Here is a 23,704-nt window from a genome sequence, read left to right on the forward strand (position 1 = left end):
TAGAAAAATGTATTTACAGATCTAAAGTATCAGTTTAGACTATGGCTTTAAGTTTTAGCCACAGGAAATGATCATGGGGCACCCGGTAGCTCACCTGTAGTACCATGCACGTGCCACAGCGTCCTGCAGCCTGTGGTCCTTTTTCGTCTTGTCTGTCTTGTCTGAATTGCTCACAATAATAATGATAACAGAAGATTGTAACAAAATATATACTGTATATATCATTTTTTTCCCCAGTGTAACAAAATATATACTGTATATATCATTTTTTTCCCCAGCCTCAGGCAGTGATTCCCCTATTTAGCTGTTACACTGACAGTACAGGCAGCTGATGCAACTTGTAATTGGAAGCAACTTACACACACAATTTGACAAACTGACTCAGCATTTTATTTATTTTTTTTGATTTAGGCTGTTCGGGTACCTAATTGCCAGTTTATGCTGAGATTTGGTATTTTACTTTATGTGACGGTCAGAGCAGCTGATCAGTCAGTCCAGGCGACTCTTTGGCAGTTCAGGAAAGTTTAGCTGACTTCGCAACATGGCCCACTTGTCAGCCATGTGACAAGTCAGCCATGTTGTTATTGTTAATGATGACATTAACAATGATTCCATTCAGCTATTCATGTGTAAGTCGTGGCAGTAGTAAAGTTTCCATTCAATGAACTGCAAAAGAAAATGCATTTTCACGAGTAAGACCATACTTTGTGTAATAGGGACAAAACCTTATCACTTTGAGTCCTAAGTGACCTGAATAAATTTTATTGGTGACAAAGAAATCTGTTAAATTCTGTCCAAACTGTTCCTGGTATGTGTCTGTATGAACAAAAACAAACCCAAACAATTATTATAAAGGTGAAAACACTGATATAAAATCTCATGAACGCTGTTAATGATAGCACCGCCCTAATTTGTAATAGAAGTATCTCTTTGGCGTTATCATCACACACCCTCACAAAGTCACAATCCATGTGAGCTGAAAAAGTTTTCTTTTTTTTATTATTTATTGCAAATTCAATAATTCCGCTTTATCAGGAATCACTACTGCATATGAAACAAGCTGTGATATTCATGATATTCAGTGTCATGAGAACCCTCTTAAGAGTCACGCTTTTTTTTTTTCATCAACACCCCGTGCTGAGCTATATAGTCCCGACATCTGTTCAGCCTCCATCCAGAATCAATGGTTCCATTATCAGACAGGCTGATTGATCATCTGAGTTTAGAGCCATTAATAGACTGTTTGCATCCCAATAAACTGATCTTAAAGTGGGTTAGTAGACTGTGAGAGGGAGGGAGGGATTTAGGGAGAGAGGGAAGGACAGCGGAGATGAAAAATTAAAAGGTCAGGAAATTGCCCAAAGAGTGATCGAGGGGAGGGAGAAAGGGAGAGCCAAGAGGATGAAGGGATATAAAGAGGAGAGCTGAAGGAGGGAGGAAAGGAGGGACGGAGGGAGGGGAAAGACTGACAGATTTGTGGGAAAAAAAAAAAATCAGACAAATGCCCTTCATGCTGATGCTGCACTGCAACTCCACCTGAACATTTGAAGAAATATTTTGAGCGTTTGTCAGCGCTGGACGGTTACAACATTTCAACAGTTCACTTCACACGTGTTGTGTTATTCTTCTGTCCTCCTTTCTTTCCACCTTTTACTACCTTCCATCCCTCTGTTTCTTTCTTTTGTTGTCGGGGGTTGCAGAGAGAGTAGCTTGTTTCCATGGAAACGGACTGAGCCAGATGAGCTGAGCTACTTGCACTGCAGCGTCTGTCCTGACTGTGTGTGTGTGTGTGTGTGTGTGTGTGTGTGTGTGTGTGTGTGTGTGTGTGTGTGTGCGTGTGCGTGTGCGTGTGCATGTGTGTGTGTGTGTGTGTGTGTGTGATTGGTCTTGGCTCTAAAGAGAAGGAAGGATGATGATTTGTGTGTCTAATGCACTGGGCAGACACTTGGATGAATGCTGTATGTGTGTGTGTGTGAGTGTGTGTGTTGTTATTAGCAACACAACCCAGTCTTTTTTTCATATTATGGTTATGTCTCTGCTTTAGTCTTTCTCCCTCTCTTCATCGCTCACTATTCTTAGACTGGTACCTCCATACTATTATCAGTGTCGCCGTGGTGATCAGAATTGCTACGGAGGTGACCAACATCGCCATAGCAATTACACCTGCAGCTCAGCACAAGAGGCAGAGGAACTCTGTCGTATGATGTACATACTAAACAGGCTAAAATAAACATAAATAGGCTTTGCCAGGCGCCCAATGAGAACATATACACACTCATATTTACATTGTTCATATCCATTAAAACTAAGACCAGGAAATGGTAAGCTTAACTCATTGGCAACCTCAAGGAACTTTTTGTTTAGTCAATCTTTTTTCACAGATTCTACTAGGTTTACACAAACAAGATATATCAATTATTGAGTTGTAGAGGTGCTGGAAGGTAGATTTTCTGAAGTTTAGACAGAACCAGACTAGCTGTTTTTCATGTCTGTCTAGGAAAAATAGACATTCACTGCAAGAAAGCGAATATGCAGATTAGTCAAATATTCCACCAAAAAGGCAAAACTTAAGGCCATCTTGGTAAATAAACTGATTTGATTCCCATACATGCTAAAAAAAAACAACCTGCAAGTCTTTGGTGTTGTCTTGTTGATGAATGAAAAGATTGTCTTAATTGTAGTGGAACAGCCTTTAAAGGTTCAGCAATATGTTGAGCAGTTTGCCAAATGGATGTCATATGTGTGGACAGGCATCCAGATGTGTTATTGTGTGCGCAGCAGCTGGTGGTTGAGATTATGACTTCAGAGATGAGCTAAAGATGAAATCATATGGCGGTTAAAGGTTTGTTTTGGATCACTTTGAACTACTTGTAATAGTGAATGCTTGAGTGAGCATCTTGTTTTAGACATTTAAAGTGAAATCAAGATATTTTAGTGGTAAAGATCTCTGAAGTTTAACAACAGAAATCTCAGATTGTTTTTTTCCCACTGCAGGCCAACTCCTCACTGAACACATCCATCTTCATCTTCACAGCCGATGTGCTGTCACATCCTACTAATGAGACTCTATTTGTTTGTCTGTTGCAGAACTCCCAAAAGAAACGAGGAGCACGACCCAACAACAAACCTGACAAGAAGCTTGGTGCACAGGTAACACCCTCACACATATGCATGCGCACACACACCACAATGATATATTTCCCACCCGCGAGGGTCCAGCAAATCAATAAGGCACAGTTTCAGCTAAACCTTTAAGAGAAAGCTGGAAAGAGAGAGTGACATTTTTCTAATAGACTCACAAATATGATATGTAACACAATCGTCAGAAACAAATAGCTAAGTGTGTTAAGTTGACACATCTGCAGTACATGATGGAGGCAAAAAAAAGTTTGACAGAGAGGATAATTTTAAAATAAAACAAAGAAGTGATGAAGGAATCGACAGACAGACTGACAGCAATATTACAGGTTTTCTATGAAATTAATAGATTTTTTTGCCTCTGTCTCCCAAAGGTTGTTTAGATTCTTAACATTCTAACATGCTTTTTAAGACAACAAACTAGTTCCTCCACAGATATAGAGGTATAGAGAATAAAGTCTCTCCAGATTTTCAGAGATTCCTGGGCAACTCTGCTTTATATAATAGTATATTCATTATTCAATATATTCTTTATTATTAGATTAAATATAATTAGAGATTTTAGGTGTTACCAGGAATAAATCCCATTATTAAAATTTATATTTAAATTCTGCACGTACTACATCAGTCCTGTCTGTGATGTTTGAACTCCCTTGCAGTTCAAAATATGAAATAAAACTATTAAATATCATCATGTTTTTGGTGTCAGCATCGCCTGAGGCAGCTATCATTTCCTTCAGATTGCATGGACTGTAAGTGACACAGACAACAGGAACTGTTTCCTCCGACATGTTTTCACATGTAGTCAGTCAAACAGAGCCGCAATGGTTCCAAACTCTAATTAAACCACCAATCAATTCCTGCAGGGACAGTTTAGTGTCTGCAACAACATCGCCACACATAAATAAATAGTCTGTACAGTCATGATAGATTTAATTCATGATGAAATAACTGTTTACAGCAGCCTTAATGTGCTGAAAATAAAAGCAGTTTAAGTGGAATCAGAACCAATATAATCTAAATCATGAGGGACGGAAAATCTATATGTTTCATTGTGGTCATTTATATGCAGCAGGCAGGAAAATGTAAACATTACGAACAAGGTAATTAACACTAAAGCAAACCTGCTGCTTCTGGAGAGACGCTCTAATTAAAGTATGTACACAGTTAATGTGAATCGTGCCTCAAACCGCAAACTGAGTTCAACCCGGAGATGTTTAAGTCATCCGAGGCCACGAGTCACAACTGTCATGTCAGAAATCTAGCATGTTTGATCCTCGCAGTCTGTTCCTGCCTGCCTCACAGCTCATTGTGCTGGCTGTGTGTCTCTTTGTGACCCATTTCCTCTGGGGAATCACACTCCATGTGTGCAAACAAGCCGTGCACTGTTTGAAGCAGTAGGCATAGATCAGCAGTTAGTGATGTATTCCTTCTCTTCCCCACGTCATCTCTGTGTCTTTTCTGCCCTCCATCTTCTCCTGCAGGTGTTTGTACTTTGTCATCCTTGCATACTTTTTTCATTTTTGTTTTAGGCTTGGATCACAGATCAGGCATCAACGCCCCACTTTAAATCTTCTTCTTCTTCTTCCTCCTCTTCATTCTGCGTCTCTTCTTCCAAAGACATCACAAAAGTGAACTACTTTTTCCCAACTTCACTCTTCCAAAGTCTCCCTCCCTTCTGTGTTTTTCCACATAACTAAAATAGCTCAAAACTTTTTCCTCCAGTGTGAAAAAGACACTACGGGAGTTAGAGGTATACAAGCTCAGGTTTTTAATAACGGCAGTACATAAAGATGCAAATTAAAAACCTAGAGGACAGAAGGTGTTTGTGGTGAATGTAATTCTCTCACCACCATCTCTCTCCGGCTGCTGGGCTACGCCGCCCAGGCTTCCTCTCCAAGCCACATACCATAAATGGCTGTAAATTCGCTGGCTCTCGCCGTGCTTAATGTGGTTGGAAATGCTCCACAGGCTGTAAAACAAATACAGCCACAGAGCTGCTTCTGAGGAATGGGTGCACAGGGTCACCTCAGGTCAGCAGTAGTTCCAACTGAGTTAGGGAAGAGAGAAAGGGAGATATACATAAATGAATAAGATATGTCAAGAACAAACAAAAACATGAATCAACAAAATCTGAATTAGGCTGTTATAGCTAAAGTTATATAATAGTTATGTTGTGAGCCTTGTATAACTCGTAACTTTAAAAAAAGGGGGGCTATCCTTGTGTGGCTTTTATGGTTTCAAGTTTAAAGCTGCATCAATCTTTTTTTTGCCACTAGGGGGCAGAAAAACACTGCAACACGCTGATAAAAACACAATCCTGACATATTATCACTTCTTAAAATTCTTTTGCTAAAACAGTTGCCCACTTAGAGTGTGGTTCTGTCCACCTGATGAGTGTAAGTCCTGTATTCACTCCCTATTTTAGCAATTTAGCAAAAATTGCTAAAAGACGCTAAAATGCTCCATAGAGCCACAGAGTTGGTGCTTTTTAGCACTTTGACTGACCCGTTTGACAAGTGAATAATTAGACTAGGAGTTTAATAGTAATAACATGCACCCTTGTTCAATTTGGATTTACTTGGTCTGGTATGACCTGTAGCTTGTCATTGCTAATGTTAGCAAATGTAAGACATACATACAGTATACATACAGTATATTGCTGTGTAACTAACGGAACTATGTTTTAGTATTTGCCAATATTCATTCACTGTTACTTGTGGCTAGAAATCCAAATATTGATCATCGCAGCTTTAAAGTGCCACAGTGCTTTACTGTGTGCTTTAAAGTACTGCGGTCTGAAGTGCCAGAGTACTTTATATGAGTTAGTAAATATTCATTTCGGATTCTGGATGATGTCTGAGACAAACCGCTAATGAGTGTGTTTTTTGGAGTCTCTGTTTCCTGTGTTTTTCCCCTCACGGGAAACAAACGCAGCATGACTCTGACCTCACCATTTGGTAGCTGAAAGCCGCAAGTTAGTCAAATAGCTCTTTGTCATTATCTTTTAAGTTCAAGGAGATTTTAAATAGAATGAAAAGCCAATTCATCCCAGTTGAACTCCACTACTGTAGTGGGATTTGGCTTGTGTTCATCTGACAGAAGGCACGCAGTTTAATGCAGCCTATAATTGTCAGAGATGATGTTACTGTGGTTTGAAAAACATTCAACTTCACAGAACATCAGAACACAATTCATGACAAAATCATCATGTGCTTCCCCCGTGACCTCTACCGTTGTCCAGTTATCAGTCTGGATGGACCTAAAGGTTCAGTGATCTGACTGTGTGTCTGCACTGTTCACATGCATTCATCCATCTGTCTGCAGCTTTCACTCTGTGCACATTTCCATTGCTGTCAGGTTCTCTGTCGATCTCTGTAGAAACTCTTTCCAGGTTACAGATTGAAGTGTCAGATTTGACACATTGTATCTACAAAGTCATGTCTTTGTGTCTCAGTGGCTCTGTTTAATATTTCTCCATCCTTTTACTCTGAATTAAGGCAAATGGAAATGAAACATTGTTTAGTCATTGATTTTCTTTCATTTATTCATTTTTTACTAGAGTTTGAAAACGCAAGCGAGTTCATTACTTGAGTAATGAAATTGACAGAAGCTGGAACCCACAAATGATTGTCTTTTTTACTTAGTGAATTGCCTAAGAAGATAAATAAGTATTTTACTGACTGATTACTTAATCTAGTTACAGGCCTAAATGGCAACTTTACGTGATAACAAATGTGTGTGCATGTCTGCCTCTCTGTGATACAGCAGTTTTGTTGGATCAGTGTCACTTCAGAGCTCTCTTCTCTTTTTGTCCCTTCACTGCAGGAGGACAGTTCAGACCTGAAGTGTCAGCTCCACTTTGCCAAAGAGGAATCAGCCCTGATGTGCAAGAAGCTGACCAAGCTGGTGAAGGACAGCGAGGCCATGAAGGAGGAGCTGGCCAAGTACAGGTCGATGTACGGAGACGTCAACGCCTCGCTCACAGTGGAGGAGGTGAGGATTAGGAGGACGGAAAGACCTCCATTTTCTCTTTACAGTCATTTGTTTGTCGGATTTAACTTTGACATTGTCGGATAGTGATTAATGAGCAAGTAAGTGCAGACAAATTAGTGGTTAGTGAACAAAGCCATGAAACAGGAACTCTCAAAAACTCCCTTCTAGTGAAGGTCAGGGAAGAGTTTGACTTCATACAGCCCAAGACAGTGTTTTCTGAAAGCACCTTAAAGAAAATTGAATCTTTTCTCAGCATTTACCTCGGAGCTACAAAATGGTGTCACTATTGCGGTGGACATGATCTGTGAAATATCCCCACACTTTGTACCCATATAAAACCTAAATGATACTTCTAAAACTGATGGTGAATTGTTTTAGAAACAGCCAAAACACACACAAAGCTCATTAAATCAAATTCACTTCTAAGCCGTTGCATTTACTAATGCACTAAACATTAAAAGAACATTTCAACAAACAGGAGGGAGTCCGTTATTTTCCTACAATATGATGATGATCATGAGCATTTAAGGCAAGGCAAATTTATTTACTATAGCACATTTCATACCCAAAGGCAAAAAGCACAAAGAAAAGGAAAATGAGAGACAGATCATAAAAACAATAAAAGCAAGCAAAAGCACATTGAATAAAACCAAATATCCAGGACTGGTAATGCTGAAAATATTGTTATTACTACTGATGATAGTATCGCTTTGTCAGCGGTTGATTAAAAACGTGTGAATAAACAGGTGGGAGGTGACTAACAAACTGGTTTCTCCTTTCCTTTCCTCTTCCTCCCACCCCACCAGGTTGCTGACTCACCCCACACCCGCGAGGCAGAGATCAGGGTCCACTTGAAGCTGGTGGAGGAGGAGGCCAACCTGCTGAGTCGACGCATCGTGGAGCTGGAGGTGGAGAACAGGGGCCTCCGAGCTGAGATGGATGATATGAAAGGACCACAAGGTAAATTTTAAATTCATCTCGTCGGCCAATCAGACATTCCTGTAATTAATTTCTCCGAGACGTGAGCTCTCTGAGGGTGGAAATGATCTTAAATTATCACGTAGCATTAGCTAATTGGATTACATAAGAGATTGACTTTTTGTAGTCTTGCTGACACTGTGAGGTTGCCAAGCAACAAGTGGAGTCCAGGCTTTTGGGCTTAATAAACAAACAAGATACTTTAATGAGTCAGCTTTAGAGGCAGGTTTGTTGCCTTTGGATTTTCCAAAGTTGTTGCTTGACCTCTCATTGTTTCTTTACCCCTAGATGGTCCTCAAGAACTTACTGGTGTTGGTGGTGGTCTGGGGGCGGGTCTTGGTCTAGGGGGAGGCGCCATGGTACTCGGGGGAGGAGCTTCATCTGAAAATGTCATGGAGCTCCAGAGACACCTCCAGTTTGTGGAGGAGGAGGCGGAGCTACTGAGGAGGTCTCTAATCGAGATGGAGGAACAGAACAAACTCCTGATGAATGAGATCAACCGATACAAATCTGAACTCCCGCCACCGACGTCCACGCTGTCATCCAACTCATTAACGTCGCTGACCGACGGGCTGCTCAACGACAGCCCGGTGCACTCCATACAGGAAGGGGCGGTGCTTATCAGCACAGATGCCCCGACCCAGGAGGAGGAGCTCAGATTGGCGAGGCTTCAGATTGGAGAACTGAGTGGGAAGGTGAAGAAGTTGCAGTACGAGAACCGAGTGCTCTTATCCAACCTGCAGCGCTGTGATCTGGCCTCCTACCATGCTCCTTCCTCCTCTTCCTCCTCACTACGACTGGCTCTGGAGACTGACGCCGAGGCTGGAGACTCAGCCGAGTGTCTCCCCACCAGGTAGTTTCATATTTTCAAGTGACATTGTGATTCTCCACTGGAAATGCTTAAGTGAGAGTATGTTTATTAACTCAACAACTTGAATACAGAAACAGACTCACTGTTCTACATCTGATCATTCAAGACAGTCAAGGCATAGAAATCTGTTCCCTATGCACTTCGATACACAGTACAGTTCTGTATGTTTTTTGCGTCCACAGATTCTCTACTTGTTTGATGATTTCATCACACTTCCACTTTAAGATGCATTCAACACTTGATATTAACAACTCTTGTTTGTTATTTGGAAATGAGACAATGGGTCCATTCCTATCTCATGTAGCCAGCCCACTGTGTTGCCAGATCTGGAGGAAATCAAGCAAGAAAGCCAGCTTTCATTACACTCCAATCTTACAACAAGACTGAGTCTCTGTGAGGCTGTATTCATAACGGTGCTATGAGCTAAATGGTAACATCAGCATAATAACATGAACAGTGACAATGCTACTGTTTAGCAGGTGTAGTGTTTACTATATTCACTTAGCACTAAACACAATATACAGCTGTGGCCTATAGGAATGTCATTTAGTTTTGCCGGTATTTGGTCAAAGAACCAAAATCCTGAACACATTTAAAATGTGATCTGATGATGTTGCTTGATGAAAAGTGATCACAATTAATCCGATTTTTAAGAGATTTTGTCGAGACATCCATGAGAGATTCGAAGAGCTTGTGTATATGTGAGATTACAGTGTTTCAAACACATTACATAAACCTGCAATTCATAACTCAAACAGTACTGTAAAGCTTACAGAAGTGAACTACTTTGAGACTGAAAGTTAAACAGAGTTCAACAGAACAAGCAAACACAAAGTCCATTTAGCAGCCCTTCAGCAGATGGAGTTATCATGAAACTATAGATGTTCAACTTTCCATTTTTCGGAGCACTTTAAGGTCACGAACGAACTTCCAAACCCAATATTTTTTTAACGTGGATGAGACGTTCTGAACATCTCTCTCTGTTTTTCCACCAGCCCGCCCCACCGCAAAGAGCCAGTCGGAGGTGAGAACGACGCCCTGGAGATCAAAGAACGGAAAAAGAAGATCGAGGACAACGCTGACGCACCAACCTCACTCCCTGGGTGCCTGGGGCAGAAGGACCATGATGCCTTGCTGGCCATGAGGGACCAGGCTCGCTTGGTTTCCACGGCGATACAGCTCCTGACCTCCCCCGAGTCTAACTGCCTTTCCTCCTCCCCTTCCATCTATCACAAGGTCTGCAGCAACGAGGCAGCAGAGCCATGTGACCTGGAGAAACCTCAGCCTCACAGCCAGGTACATGTCCTCTGTCAGGGGTGTTTTCATTTTCAAAGATATTCATTGGGCTGTTTTTCATCCTTTACATGAAATCTACTGGACAACTGGACGATACTTTATAAAAACAATGTTTACATTTAAAATAGAAACATCCACTTGATAATTCAATTTTTAATCCATTTTGCTGATCCAAAATGATTTTTCAGACTTCATCCAGTGCATTTTTTATTATTTTTGCTAGAAACTGTTTATCTGTTGTGTTTTTCATAATATATCAAATCAAGTACAGTTTAGAGTTACCTGTCAGCCCATGTCTTCCACTAAATCACCCCATAAATTTGATATTTAAAAAGCGACAGTGAATCTTTTTTTATTTCTTGGTTCAAAAAGAAGAGGAGAAACACTGCCTCTGTGACAAATGTTTTGTCTTCTGTTTTGGCACTTTTTCCTGCACTGATTGTTCAGCCACCTGCAGTATCAGCCCCAAACCCTGTCATTTATCATCCATCGTTCCCTCATAGAGCCGATAATAACTGGCTGTGTGATAAACTCTGTTATTTCTTTGTTCCCCAGATATCAGAGCTGTCTGACCTGGCGGACCGCCCTCTGGTTGGTGCTCTGACCAGCAGGCTACAGGCTCTTCACACCCAGCTACAGGCCTTTGTAGAGCAGGTAGACAACCTGGGTAAACCACCAGCAGGTGGGAGGGACCCTCAGGTGGAGGGAGCATCTCCCCTGGCCTCACCCTGCACCTCCCTCCCCTGCTCTGGAGACGGCCAGGATGGAGTGAACACTGCCGAGGAGAAGGTAAAAGACAAGAAACGCACTCCTCCTTTTCACTCCTTGTCACTCTGTCTCTTCCATTTATTTATTATCACCTTTTTTCAAGCTTTTACTTTTAATGGATTTTTAGTTTCTGTTATCACTAGTTTGTTTTTCTATTTTTCAGTTTTGTGTTTGTTCCAGCGCCTAACCATTAGTTTGGCTGAATTACACTCCCAATCCCATCTAAACATGCTGCTTTAGTTTCACAGTGGAGAATGTATTTACACCACACACTCAAATCTGATGTAGCACCAATAAACACAAGCATGAGATAAAAACTGAGATAAAAGCAATATTTGTCAAAATTTCTATGCTTTCAATCAATTGGGAATAGACAAATAGCTCTTAAGTGACAAACATTATGAATGAATGATATGAAATTATGGTAAAAAAAAAAAAAAACAGCCTTTGCTGTGTTGGATGAATTCAGATTTGAGCTGCCAGTGTAAACATCTCCACATGATGCCATCCATGTCCTCTGCATGCTGTTAAACTGCCTCCTAACCTGTATTTAGATGTTGCTTTAGGCCTCAAATGGAGCCTGTTTGTTGCATGGACGTGGTGAAGTTATTAAGATCACATCTATCTATTTTCATCAGCATATCATAAAATCAACTCAACGTACTGTCTAGTGTGGTTGAGCAATATCGCTCGTTTTTTTTTAACTTAAAGTTATTTGTATCCACAGATTTACTCACATTTATAGGTGGCATCAGGATTGTTTCTCACGGCCCCTAGCAACTAATACACTGTGAACACCTGAGAGCAATTTGGCTTCAATATTTTTGTTTGATAACTTTGATTAAAAAAGGATTTTTTTTTTTATAAAGTCTATATGTTTAGCTGCTTTTAAGTCATTCCTTATGCCAGATACTGAGGATGACTGAATGGACTTGACAAGCACTTTAAAAATGAAAATCTCTGGTACTTATAAGTAATGTAGACCTCAAAACCACTTAAAAGTCGCCTTAAGAATGGTGCAGAAGTCCACCTGGGATTCTGTTTGAAGGAGTTGTCCGCACAGATTTCTTGAAGCGGCAGAATAGACAGTGAGCTTGGTTTAAATAGATTTCCAATCATACTTCATGAATCATATTTTTGGTCTGAAATGCACCGCTGGGACATTCTTGGATTGCAGTTGACTGTCAGTGATTTATTATTTATCATTTTAGTCTGAGCATCTGCTGTATTTTTAACTATGTAGTGCTCCAAATAAAGTTCAGAATAAAGTATACTGCTATAAGCGGCAGGTACATTTTTCCCTCAACATGTTAAAGAACACCTGATGAGAATCCATACATTTTCTGGAGTAAATGAAGTTGTGTTGGAAACCACACTGGCACTTCTGTTCACATGTTTAAAAAGAGTTTCAAGACTCAAAAGTGAACTAAATTTGGTGTATTACCTTTCATATAAAATCTGTGTTTTCTATTCTATTCTAATTTGCCTGTCTGGAGGAGTCTGCGGTGAAATTATACAAACCTTTAAGAGAGTTAATTATATAATTAAAATGTTTAGACTCCATTAGAGGCCAATTCTGAGTCCCAACACCCCTCCGATCTCTCCTCCCTTTTTCTTTCTCTCTCTCCTTCCCTTCGTCCCTTCCTCCCTCCCTCTTTCCCTCTGCATGGGCACCATAACCGTCGGTTTCTGCACTTCACTTCCATGTCTCCCACCACCTTTCTCTTACTCCTTACTCCTCCTCCTCTTCATCACCTCCTTAACTGCCTCCCTACTTTCCCCCTCACTCCTCTTTGCTCGCCTCACATCCCTTTCCTTCCCTCCTTCCCACTCCTCCTTCTTCTTCTTCTCCTTCACCTTGTTGCTCCGTCGCCCCGCTCGCTCTGACCTTTCATTCTAACCGCCTTACTCCTTCTCTTGCCCTCCCATTCGTCTCCTCTTTCCTACTCCCTTCCCTCCTCTATCTCCCATTGCTGTGCCTCTCCTTTCTTCCCACTCCTGTATGTCCTCCTCTTTTTCCTTTTCCTCTCCTCAGCCGTTCATTCTACCCTCCATCCTCCTTTTCTTTCTTTTCTCCACTCTCTCCTTCTCCTCTCTGACCAAGCTCTTTTTCCTCTACATCCTTTTCTTCGTCTTGTGAGATCCATACTCAACTAGTTCTGTTCTGTTTTTTATTTTTCTCAATGTTGTCATATTGATGGACGCCATTTTGGTTGTATTGTTTTCTATTCTTATTATTGTGTTTTGTTGTCTCCATTTCTATCACTCCCCTCCTTTTTATTCCACAACTTCTCCTCCTCCCCTGTCCCTCCCTCTCTCCTTTATGATTTTTGTTTGTTTTTGGGTTTTTTTTTGTTTTCTTTTTTTTCCCTTCATTAACTTGCCCATGCATGCATGCAGCAGCCTGATTATAGGGACCCATCAGAACCGGAGGTGAAAGGTCAAACTGAGGAGAACAGCCAATCAGACATCAATGAGACTCAAATGCAAGAAAACAACCAGCTGGAACAGCGAGAGAAGGAGGCAGATGATGCGCTGGTGAGTCGCTCAAAATCACAATCATTCACATCATGACAGCCACAAACACACACATTAGAGAACTGCAGGGACCTGAAATTTCAGCCCTAATCTGTCTCAGAGCTGACAGCTAGTAAATATTTTCAGCGGGAACCCGACATGAGCCTGAAGCCAATATTTTAATATCATATTTCTCTTTCTGCTGTGTACACACAGACATATGAACACTAAGGGTTCAGCCTTCGAGGTATAAAACGATCAGTAACTAAGTAAACTGTCAAACAAACAACAAAAATAAAATAAAAAATCACCAGCACATGGACAAAATCACCAAATCAAAAACAGACAGAGCAATAAAAAAAATTAAACTGTGTATTATTGATTTCTTAAAGCTTAGAAATAAAAATATAGCAGAACATTCATAAAAGGGCATAAATATATATGAGATGGGGAATAAAAAGGTAAAAAACTGACATCAAAAAGGCAGGTCTGGTGTTCAGGGTAAAAGAATAAAGAGATAATCAAAGGATAAAAAAGATAGAAAGATAAAAAGGCATCACAAAAAGGAAAGTCTTTAAAAAATAGTTTTAAGAAGAGATTTAAAAGGGTTCACTGAATATGCAAGCCTTATCTCTTCAGGTAGGTCATTCCAAAGTCAAAGGGCTCTGATGGAGGAGGTTACCTCTAGTTTTGAGCATCAACCTTGGGACAGCCAAAAGTGACCTGCCTGAGGATCTAAGGCTGCGAAATGGCTTGTATGGGGTAAACATATGGACAATACAGTCAAGGGCCTGGCTTTAAAAGTGAAGAGTAAAATCTTACGATCAGTCCTAAAATGCACGGGGAGCCAACTGAGGGAAACTAAAATCGTGTTGATGTGAACCGGTTAAAAACGGTTAAAAGCATTCTGAACTAGTTGGAGGCGTGAGAGTGATTTACTGTTTGATTGAATTGCAGTAGTTGTAGGCTTATACATGTATATTAAAATCACCTAAAATAAGGATTTTGTCATACTTTGCTGTAAAACCAGAGACAAGCTCTGCAAACTCTGAATAAAAACATTATTTAACTTGGGTGGTTTGTAGATAATTAAAACCAATACTGGGTCTTCCCAAGCAAACACACAACAACAAGCAGCTCTGCAAAGGTTAATTAAGGGCTCATTTATACACCCATTTTCATATGCACACACACACACACACACACACACACACATACACACACGTAGCTTAAAGCCACTGATGTGGTACAGTGGTGGCAACTCATGCTAGCAACACAGTGTTGTAAACAAACACAAACAAGTGACTTCACCATCAGATGTGGGACCGACAGGAAGAAAAGACCTTTGTTTGGTTGACCTTTTCGCTGGTGTGTCTCCATGGTAACCGTGGCTGTGTGTGTCTGCATCTTTATCCGAGCCTGAGAGTGTGAATGTGAGAGAGCGAGAGGAAGATAAGGAGAGACAGATATATTATAAAGAGACAGTTGTGTTTGTGACACAGCGGCACACACACACACACACACACACACAGTGTTTATATACACTCAGTATTCAGCATAACACTGTAGCTCATACCCTGCAATATTCAATGGTTGAGTTTGTATTGTAGCTCAACCAACACTATTCCTGGACAAAACGACAGTCTGTCCAGCACTTCTTTGCAGCCTCTCCGGCTAAATACAGTGATCGACCACAGGTTTCGATTTTGGTCTCACAGGCACGATGGTACCAAATCTGGCAACTTCAATGTGATGACAAGAAGAGTCACTGCACCCAGTCGTTGTTCACCAAGACAAAGTTACACCACAAAACTCCACCTTAAACCACAAATTGTCTTTTTTTATATTTTTACTTGTATACGGATTAAACAAATGAGATATAAAGTGTTAATTAGATAGATATAGATAGATAGATATACTTTATTTATCCCAAGCTGGGAAATTATAGTGCAGCAGCAGCATTACACAAAGTGACAAGTGACAACAAAGAATAAAAATATACTATAAAGCAAAATATACATAATAAAATATCAAAAAAGCTATAGTAAATACGATAAAATAAAATATATTGTCAGCTTTAGTAGTGTTGGTCGGGGTATGTTTTTTTAACTTTGAACAGAGTCAGGCTAGTGGTTTCCCCCTGCTTCCAGTCTTTATGCTAAGCTAGGCTAAAGACATCCTGACTTGAGCGTAGCACTTGTGGAGTGGAGACATTTTTGCAATTTTTTTAATTTATTTTTTTTGCAGATTGTCAACAACATTATTATATCTGAGTTGCTTAGCTTAGTATAAAGATTGGAAGCAGAGAGAAACAGCTAGTCTGGCCCTGCTGTTCAATGGCCAGCTCCAGTGGAGCAGTTGGAGTTGAGGACTTTGCTCAAGGGCATGTCAGTGGTGGTTTTAAGGGTCAAGAGCTGCTTGATTTATCCTGGCTGGCTGGGTCAGGGGAATTGAACTACCAACCTTCCGTTCACGTGCTTGCTTCTCTAACTTTTAAGCCACCGCTGCACAGATAACGCACAGTGAAGAATATATTTCTCTTTGGGCCTCTCTGTGACTTCCTGGAATCTTGTTGTTGCTGTGAGGTAGCACAACCAGCCTTAATTACACTGTAAAACAAGTTTTTTATAGCTTTTCTACCAACTGCCTTAATCCTTATTTTCATTTTCAAGAGAATAAAAAAAGTTATTCCATCACTGTATTATTCAAATATTTGCTCACATTATTTTTCTCTTGGGCTTCTACAGTTTCTAATGTCGTTGCACATTTTGCATGAGCAGCTGCCACTTTTTTTCCGCAAGGGAGTCATTTTGGATGAGAGGTCAGAGTAGTTTTTTCTGGCTGACAGTGGAGGCTGTGAGCAGCCAGGTGGCGTTCTGGGTGCAGGGTGATGGAGGGCAGAGGCTGAGCCCAGTGGAGGGTGAAAGAGGACATTAATGTTACAGCAGTGGGTCGATGGATCGCACTCACTCAGCAGCCAAATGAGGCATGGGAGAGTGCGTGAGATGAGGATTGTGTGCGTGGACAACATACAGTTGGCGTGCCGCAGCTGAGGTGTGATTTAAAGGGTGTTGTAGCACAAAACTGCCATGTTATGTGCTTCTCACACTCTGCTCTTACTCTCTTTTTCATTTCCTTTTAACTCCATCTTTCCATCACTGCTTCCATTCTTTTTCTTCTCTTTAATCTCTGCCTCCTTCCTTCCTTGTTTCCGACCTACCAATGTTTTCCAACCCACTGCTATTTTCCCTTTTTCTTTCTCTCCTTAAATTCTTATTATTTCTTTCACTCCACCAATACTCCTTCCATATCTTTTTCCCCCTCTCATCCTGTCTTCATCTCCCTTGTTCTCTCCTCCAGCCCGCCCAGTCCACTGACCACCAGGCTCAGCTATCCAATGCAGAGGAGTCTGCTCTCGGACCTCAGGAGGAGCTGGAGAAGGAGAGGAGTGCTCAGAGAGAAACCACTCTTAAACTCACACAGGTCTGTTTGCAGCACGGAATACTGTCAGGACACACAAACTAATTAACTAAACTTGGAAACGAAGAACTCTTTAACGTACACAGACACACCGAAACACCACTTATACCAGGTTTAAGTCCTAAAACATCTGGATAGTTTGAGCTTTAAATCCTCCCTGACCGCCCTCTTTCCCTCTCAGCTCCAGGGGGAGCACCAGAAGGCTCTGCTCCGCCGGGACTTCCAGCTGCAGAGTCTGGGCCTCCAGGCTCGGCTTCAGCAGAAGCTGTGGAGTCAGGAGAGGACTCTGCTTGTCCAGGAGTCTCAGCATCTCAAACAGGCCCTGTTACTGCTCAGCCTCAAACTGCGCTGCTTCCTCAAACAGTGGCGGCTCGGCTGCAAGAAGGACACGGAGTGGAAAAACATCTTGGAGGTATGACGGGGGGTGGAAAGGAAAATGAGCGAGTGTGGCATATTATATGTGTGTCACATAATATTGGAGGCCAAGCTAAATGACTGACGGGTGATTCTGCTCTGTGATTGGATTTTTCAGATGAACAGCCTGAAGGACCTCTACTTGCTGTTGGAGGAGGAGAACCTGACGAGCCCCGCCCACCAGACTGACAAGAGGGCTGCTGCAGATGAACAGCCGCTCAGCCCCACTATCAAGGCAGGCTGACACACACACACACACACACACACAAACAAATATACTGTACTCACACACACACACTCTTACATTCCTTACCCATCTTTCCCTGTAGTCTAGCGCCGTGAGCAGCACCTTGGCAGACCTGAAGGTGGCGCTGCAGGATCTGAGCGGAGAGTTGCGTCAGGAAAGACAAGGCTCCCAGGAACTCACCCAGCAGTTTGCAAAGGCCAAGGCATCATGGGAAGTAGAGAGGACCGAACTAAAGAGCCTCATCACGCAGGTAAGAACTGAGGGAAAGGTAGAAAAATATGATGAGTAAAGGGCTTCTGCATTTGTGATGTTTTTGGGGAACTCTGGGGAAAAAAGGTGATGTCACATATTTCTGTGCACCAATCAGGATTGACCTGGGTTTAGGTGGGTTGTTTCACCATGTTGCCAGACCAGGTGAGAGAATCAGGAGACAGATGTTGATATTTAAAAGCCATCAGATTCCTCGAGCTGAGAAAGTAGAGCAGAGTTAAATGAATCGAGGGCAAAAAGAAAAATGAATGCGGTGGGAAGATTAGGGGAGAGATGTCCTCTGCAGTAAATCAGAGCAGGAGCACATCGTCCATCAGCAGAAAAGTTTGCTAAAGTAACAACCATAAAGTCTGATAAGTCAAAACAAACAAGCTTCTTATGAATCCAGGTGACTTCTGCTTGTAAGCCTGAGAGACGAATGTGCTTCCGCTCTGAAGTGGCCAATATTTATTTTGACAAGTGGTTTTAAAAATCGATGACATCTTAGCTCTTCAATTTCTTCTTTTCCATCTGCCAGGCAGTTTATTTGTCCAAATCTAGACTTTCATCCCCTCTCTGTTTGTCTGTCTTGTCTGCTGGCTGTGAGTAATGTTTTTAATGTTTTTTTTTTTTTCCCTCCTCTCCTCCCTCATTGTCTCTCTGTCTGTCTCATAACAGCAGCAGAGGCAGTTATTGTGTAAGTGTTAATTAACAGCCTCTGAGTTAGAACGCAGCCTGCGTGTTACCGTCCGGTAATTGAGACAGAGGGGCAGATAAAAAGAAGAGCGAGAGGGAGGAGAGGCTGGGCAAATAAAAAAGCCTTTTCATGTGTTCGTATCTCTTTTCCTCGAGTGTATACGATTCAACAGTAAAAGATGGATGGTTAAGATAATAAATGATAAAACAAGAAATCAAAAGAATACTACAATTGATTGTAGAAAAAGTAAAATGCTAAATATCATTATAAATCAATCAGTCTCCAACTCCCTGTAAAGCCTATCCTGACAGATCTTACATTCAGGGCCAAACAGAAAGATGACAAATTTGTTGGAGGTGGTCATTTAGCTATTCCACAGTACCAGGAAACCAGAATGCATTGCAGACTTAAGACAAAGGTTTTCCTTTTTTTCTTCTTGTTTTATTTCCTTTAATGAAAGTTCTCTTCTGTTCCACTGGGATTTTTGAAAGACAGTCACTGAAATCTATGATGAAATTTAATTTTTTTAAAAGGAGGTGGACTCCAGCACACAAAAGCAGCTACATTTCAGTCGAGAGTGATTGTCAGATGGTAAACAAATGATATATTGAGTATTTTGCATGTTGTATTGCATATTGTAGCCACAGGCTCCACCTGAAACAATGAAATCAGCCACATCTCCATCCATCCACAAGATGAGGAAAAACAGGAGACAGGAAACATTGAATGACAAGAAAACAATTGACATGTTAAAGATTTAGACTAATGTTAATGCTAATGCTAAGCTTAAATGTCCTCATGTCCTCACCATGATGAAACCGAAACACAAGAATGCACACACACACTGACATGGTCATTCATCATTGCCATGATCAGAGAGATTCTGCCCTCACGGTGCAGTGTGATATCATTTGTCTTCTGATTGGCTTGGCAGCTCATCTGGCAGCCAATAGGAGACAAGAGAAGCGTTCCAAAGAGATAAGACGCTGCGCTTTTCCTAAATGTGACGTGGCTGCAGGTTTTTTATGAGATTAAATTCATGGGCAAACCTCTGCGGCTTAATGAAAGATCGAATCCCCCCCTTCCCCCCATTGATGAAACCAATTCATCATCTGGATGTAGACACACACACAAATATGTGTCTCTTATTTTAGAATGTTTGACTGTGTTGTAAGTTATCACAGATTTTGAAACACACACATCTGTGCAACTCTCTCTCTTCTGTAAATTATTAATTATGTGTGTGTGTTGCCCTGGCTTAGATGCCACAGCTGGAACCAATCTCTCGTCTGCCAACAGAGCACACTGTAAAGTATGCCATCAATTTGGCCTGGCGGTGATGCGTGTGTTTTGCGTAGACATTCACCAACCAGCTGAAACACACCCTGCCTCGCTGGCAGCATGCAGCGGTTCCTCCAGCTGTTGCTTTGTTGAACAAGTCAACTCGATTTCAAATACTGTCCCACCTGTCAAACAGCTTGACAGGAAATTATCTTTGCCATTCAGCCTGATCAACAAACACCGTCAGTGAAGTCGAAACGATATCCTGGTCCCTGAAAACACACAGGATGACACATGCCTCCTTTTTTTTATTATTATTTATTTTGGTGCTTTAATCAGTCATCCGTCCTAACTACAGGACATGTTACGAACACCTGCTGTCTCCGTGATGACACAGAGTGAGCAGCTGGAAGCTCTGATCGCTCATTCATCACATCTGTTGAATCCACTTCGCTCGTGAAGGGAGGATGAAGATAAAGAGGAGAGGGGGGGGGATGATTTTTTGTCTTTTTTTGCAGATGCAACTCGAGTCCTTCTGTCTTCTAAAATGACACACACAGTGTTTTCTTCTGTTGCTGTGATTAAGATCGGATTAGATTAAAAGCTAAATCATATTTTTGGTATTATATTTCAGACCCTCTGAAAAGGTTAAAATAAATCTGTGTCAACTGTTTAATAGTGTTAGAAAACATTTATTATTAGTCAGAAAAAAGAAAAAACTGAAAAAAAACAAGATTTAGATTCAGAGCTTCAGTTTTAAATGCAGCTCATTACCTTGCTATATTTAACATCTATATCATCTGTATGCATTATATAATATCTAGGCTATGTTTTTATTTATAAACCTGGCACTAATCTCAGGAGTGTTGTGGTTGCTGTTTGCCCCAGAATTAACAGCCGACAGCTGGTATGCAGTACTGATAACACTGACAGACTAGAGGGGCACATGGTGAGCACAGACCTCCGCCAAGGCCAACAGTGTAGTGTTCTCTGATATGCAAAACTGCAAGAGCAACCTCTAAACATGTCTGTATTACAACTGACCTATCACGCATGTCAAAGAAAGGGAAAGAAATGTATGTATCCGACCATGTTCCACCCTCCCACCAAGTTTCATGAAAATTGTGCCAGTAGTTTTTGCAAAATTCTGCTGACTGACAGACAAACAAATGGCACCAAAACATAACATGATAATAAAAACAATTATTGTTATTAATAATAACAAAATTGTTGTTGTCTTATTCTAAAAAAGTTCTTTTAACAGACAGTACAGCTTCTATATAAAGTATTCACCCCTGCTCAGACTTGTAGTTTTTATTTTTTCAACAATGATTAACAGAATAACAATTTCATGTCAAAATGAATAACAAATCATCAAATGTTAAAATAACTTATAGCTGTATTGCCCATAGGGTGGCAGGTTCAAGCCCAGCATGGGCCACAATATGGAGTGTGGATTGGTAGCTGCAAAGGTGCAACTTCACCTCAGCATTGCCGAAGTGCCCTTGAGCAAGGCACCAAACCCCTTCCTGCTCCCAGGGTGCTGCTATTTGTGGCTGCCCAACACTCAGTGTGTGTGAGGTTGTAGTGCCTGATTTCTAGGCGTTTTTTTTATTGTAAGGGAGATTTTTCACTAACCAGGCCCTCCAGGCCTGGGATTACATACGTAAAGCTTAATTAATAAGTCAAAATTTTATATTCAAGGTTTTAGCTGAATAAATAGAAGTAAATGAACTAACTAAATGGTGAGTATCGAGTCATGGAGCAGACGTCGCAATAAGCGCCAGTCATCCAGTAAAAATTGCCTCCCTCTTAACGCCTCGGCAGTAAACCTCGTTAAGACGTGAGGATCGTTAAGCTGCGTTCATCATTAATGAGAAACACTGTGTTGCCATAGGAGATGGGAGTTGGGGCTAAGTGTGAGTGTGTTGCACTGTGATTGGCTGCCAGACAGTTGCATTAGCACCATATACGGTGCCACAGAGTCAGACTGAGAGAGGATTGATGGGTCTGGGGTGTGGGTGTGTGTGTGTGTGTCTATTTGTCAAATTGATGGGCCCAGTAGTGGGAAGAGAAAAAGGGGAAAACAGAGCTGCTCATGAAAGATTTCAAGTAATCCCACCTACAGGCTCTGACAGATTGATACAAAAAAAAGGGGGGTGAGAGAGCTGAAAATAGAGGGTGAGAAAGCAAGAGAGAGAGAAGGGGTGAGGATGATGTAGAGAGGGTTTGAAGTAGAAAGAGGGAAAGGATGGCAGACAGATGTTCAGAGTGGAAGAATTCTCTACATTGTGGCCTATTTCCACAACGTGAGCAGCAGTGAGTCGAGATTTCACTTGCCTCCTGAAAACGTCCATGAGATCATTTATTAAACGGCACACCCTTTCCCTCCCTTCCCTCCTGTGAGGATGAAACACATGGAGACGCTGGCTGGGACTTCCCATTACAAAACTCTGTGTGGTCAATTGAGTAATAGCTGTACACATGAAAACTGGTAATTATTTGAGTGACCGTGTGTTTCTCTCTGTGTGTACTCTCAGAAGCAAAGGAACTTATTTGAGTATTTCCACGTTGTATTACATTAGTCAGCATATTTTGCTCCACCATCATAATCTGTGTCTGTGTCGTGTGTAGTTTATGACATTTTTGGTTTTACTCTTTACTGTCACATTTGATGATCTTATAAATATGGTTAATAAATACTGACTAAATGACTCAGCAATATATAAAGTATTTTAGTGTAGTGCACCTGTTTCAACACTGAAACACTAATTGTAGATTTACACAGAAATATTTTAAGTGTACAAATGATCTGCTTCATCAGGAGTACTTCTAATATTTGTGTACATTTTCAAATTAACTTAACTGTTGTTGACATTTGTACTTTTGCTTAAGTAAATGTATGAATGCATAGCTTCTATTAGTCTGTTGGTATACATAATTATATAACAGTATGTTTAATGTGCAATTTGCTATTTGTATGAAAGATCTGAAATCTTCTATCAGTGGATTTAATGGATTGTAATGAAGTAAAAAGAACAAAAGTTTAACATGTAACAGAGCGGATGATGAAACTGATATCTGAGGCTTTGCGATGCAACATAAATAGTAAAGTCAACCTCTTGCCATTTTTGTATCAATAATTGTCAATGTTGTTCCTGTATTATCAGACAGCAGTGATTCATCTGAAACAAGAAAAACCTCCAGTTACAGAGCCCCAAAATTGTTGTAAAGAACTTGATATTCACCATGATCTTTCTGCATTTCCTTCCAGCTTGAGACCAAAACAGGCAAAGCAGCAGCAGCAGCAGCTCTGACTACCACTGATGCACTGGAACCTCCGGACCTGAAGGTGGCGCTGAAAAGGGAGCGTGAAGAACACCAGCACCTCCTGGCTGATTCTTATGCAGCTGTGATGGACCTAACTAAACAGGTAAATATGAGCATGGATCAAGTTGGGTTGGAAGGTAACAACAAAGTGGTGTTACCATAAAATGGTTTAAATAGTTTGTTAAGAGGTTTTCAGGTGGTTGGTTTCAGTTTCAAGTTAGAAACACTGCACTCCACATCCATCCTGTTCTCCCCTCCTCTGATGTTCTGCCTCTTTTTCATCTCTCCGCTGTGACCGACCTGTGATCCAATCAGCTTCAGATTGGAGAGAGGAACTGGGGCAGAGAGAAGATGGAGCTGCTGGAGAGGTTCAGCCAAGAGAGAGCTCAGTGGGAGCAGAGACTGAGAGAGGTCACTGCACAACAGGGCAAGGTACGATGAT

General features: G+C 41.2%; 1 protein-coding gene across 2 annotated transcripts in view; it reads left to right on the plus strand.

Moving 5' to 3' along the window:
- The window catches only part of mtcl2 (microtubule crosslinking factor 2), a 93,366-nt gene that overhangs the window by 55,643 nt on the left and 14,019 nt on the right, over positions 1 to 23,704 (plus strand). Inside the window, exons 5-17 of one of the 2 annotated variants that reach the window (XM_027288334.1) lie at positions 3,088 to 3,150; positions 6,967 to 7,134; positions 7,941 to 8,094; positions 8,401 to 8,965; positions 9,979 to 10,279; positions 10,835 to 11,068; positions 13,448 to 13,585; positions 16,925 to 17,047; positions 17,226 to 17,456; positions 17,577 to 17,693; positions 17,788 to 17,955; positions 23,207 to 23,365; positions 23,578 to 23,694. In XM_027288334.1, the coding sequence (XP_027144135.1) occupies positions 3,088 to 3,150; positions 6,967 to 7,134; positions 7,941 to 8,094; positions 8,401 to 8,965; positions 9,979 to 10,279; positions 10,835 to 11,068; positions 13,448 to 13,585; positions 16,925 to 17,047; positions 17,226 to 17,456; positions 17,577 to 17,693; positions 17,788 to 17,955; positions 23,207 to 23,365; positions 23,578 to 23,694 (2,538 nt within the window). The remainder of the gene's footprint in view (positions 1 to 3,087; positions 3,151 to 6,966; positions 7,135 to 7,940; positions 8,095 to 8,400; positions 8,966 to 9,978; positions 10,280 to 10,834; positions 11,069 to 13,447; positions 13,586 to 16,924; positions 17,048 to 17,225; positions 17,457 to 17,576; positions 17,694 to 17,787; positions 17,956 to 23,206; positions 23,366 to 23,577; positions 23,695 to 23,704) is intronic. The other variant, XM_027288335.1, reaches the window with a different exon arrangement.

Source organism: Larimichthys crocea, chromosome XV (assembly GCF_000972845.2).
Source record: "Larimichthys crocea isolate SSNF chromosome XV, L_crocea_2.0, whole genome shotgun sequence".
Taxonomy (NCBI): Eukaryota; Metazoa; Chordata; class Actinopteri; family Sciaenidae; genus Larimichthys; species Larimichthys crocea.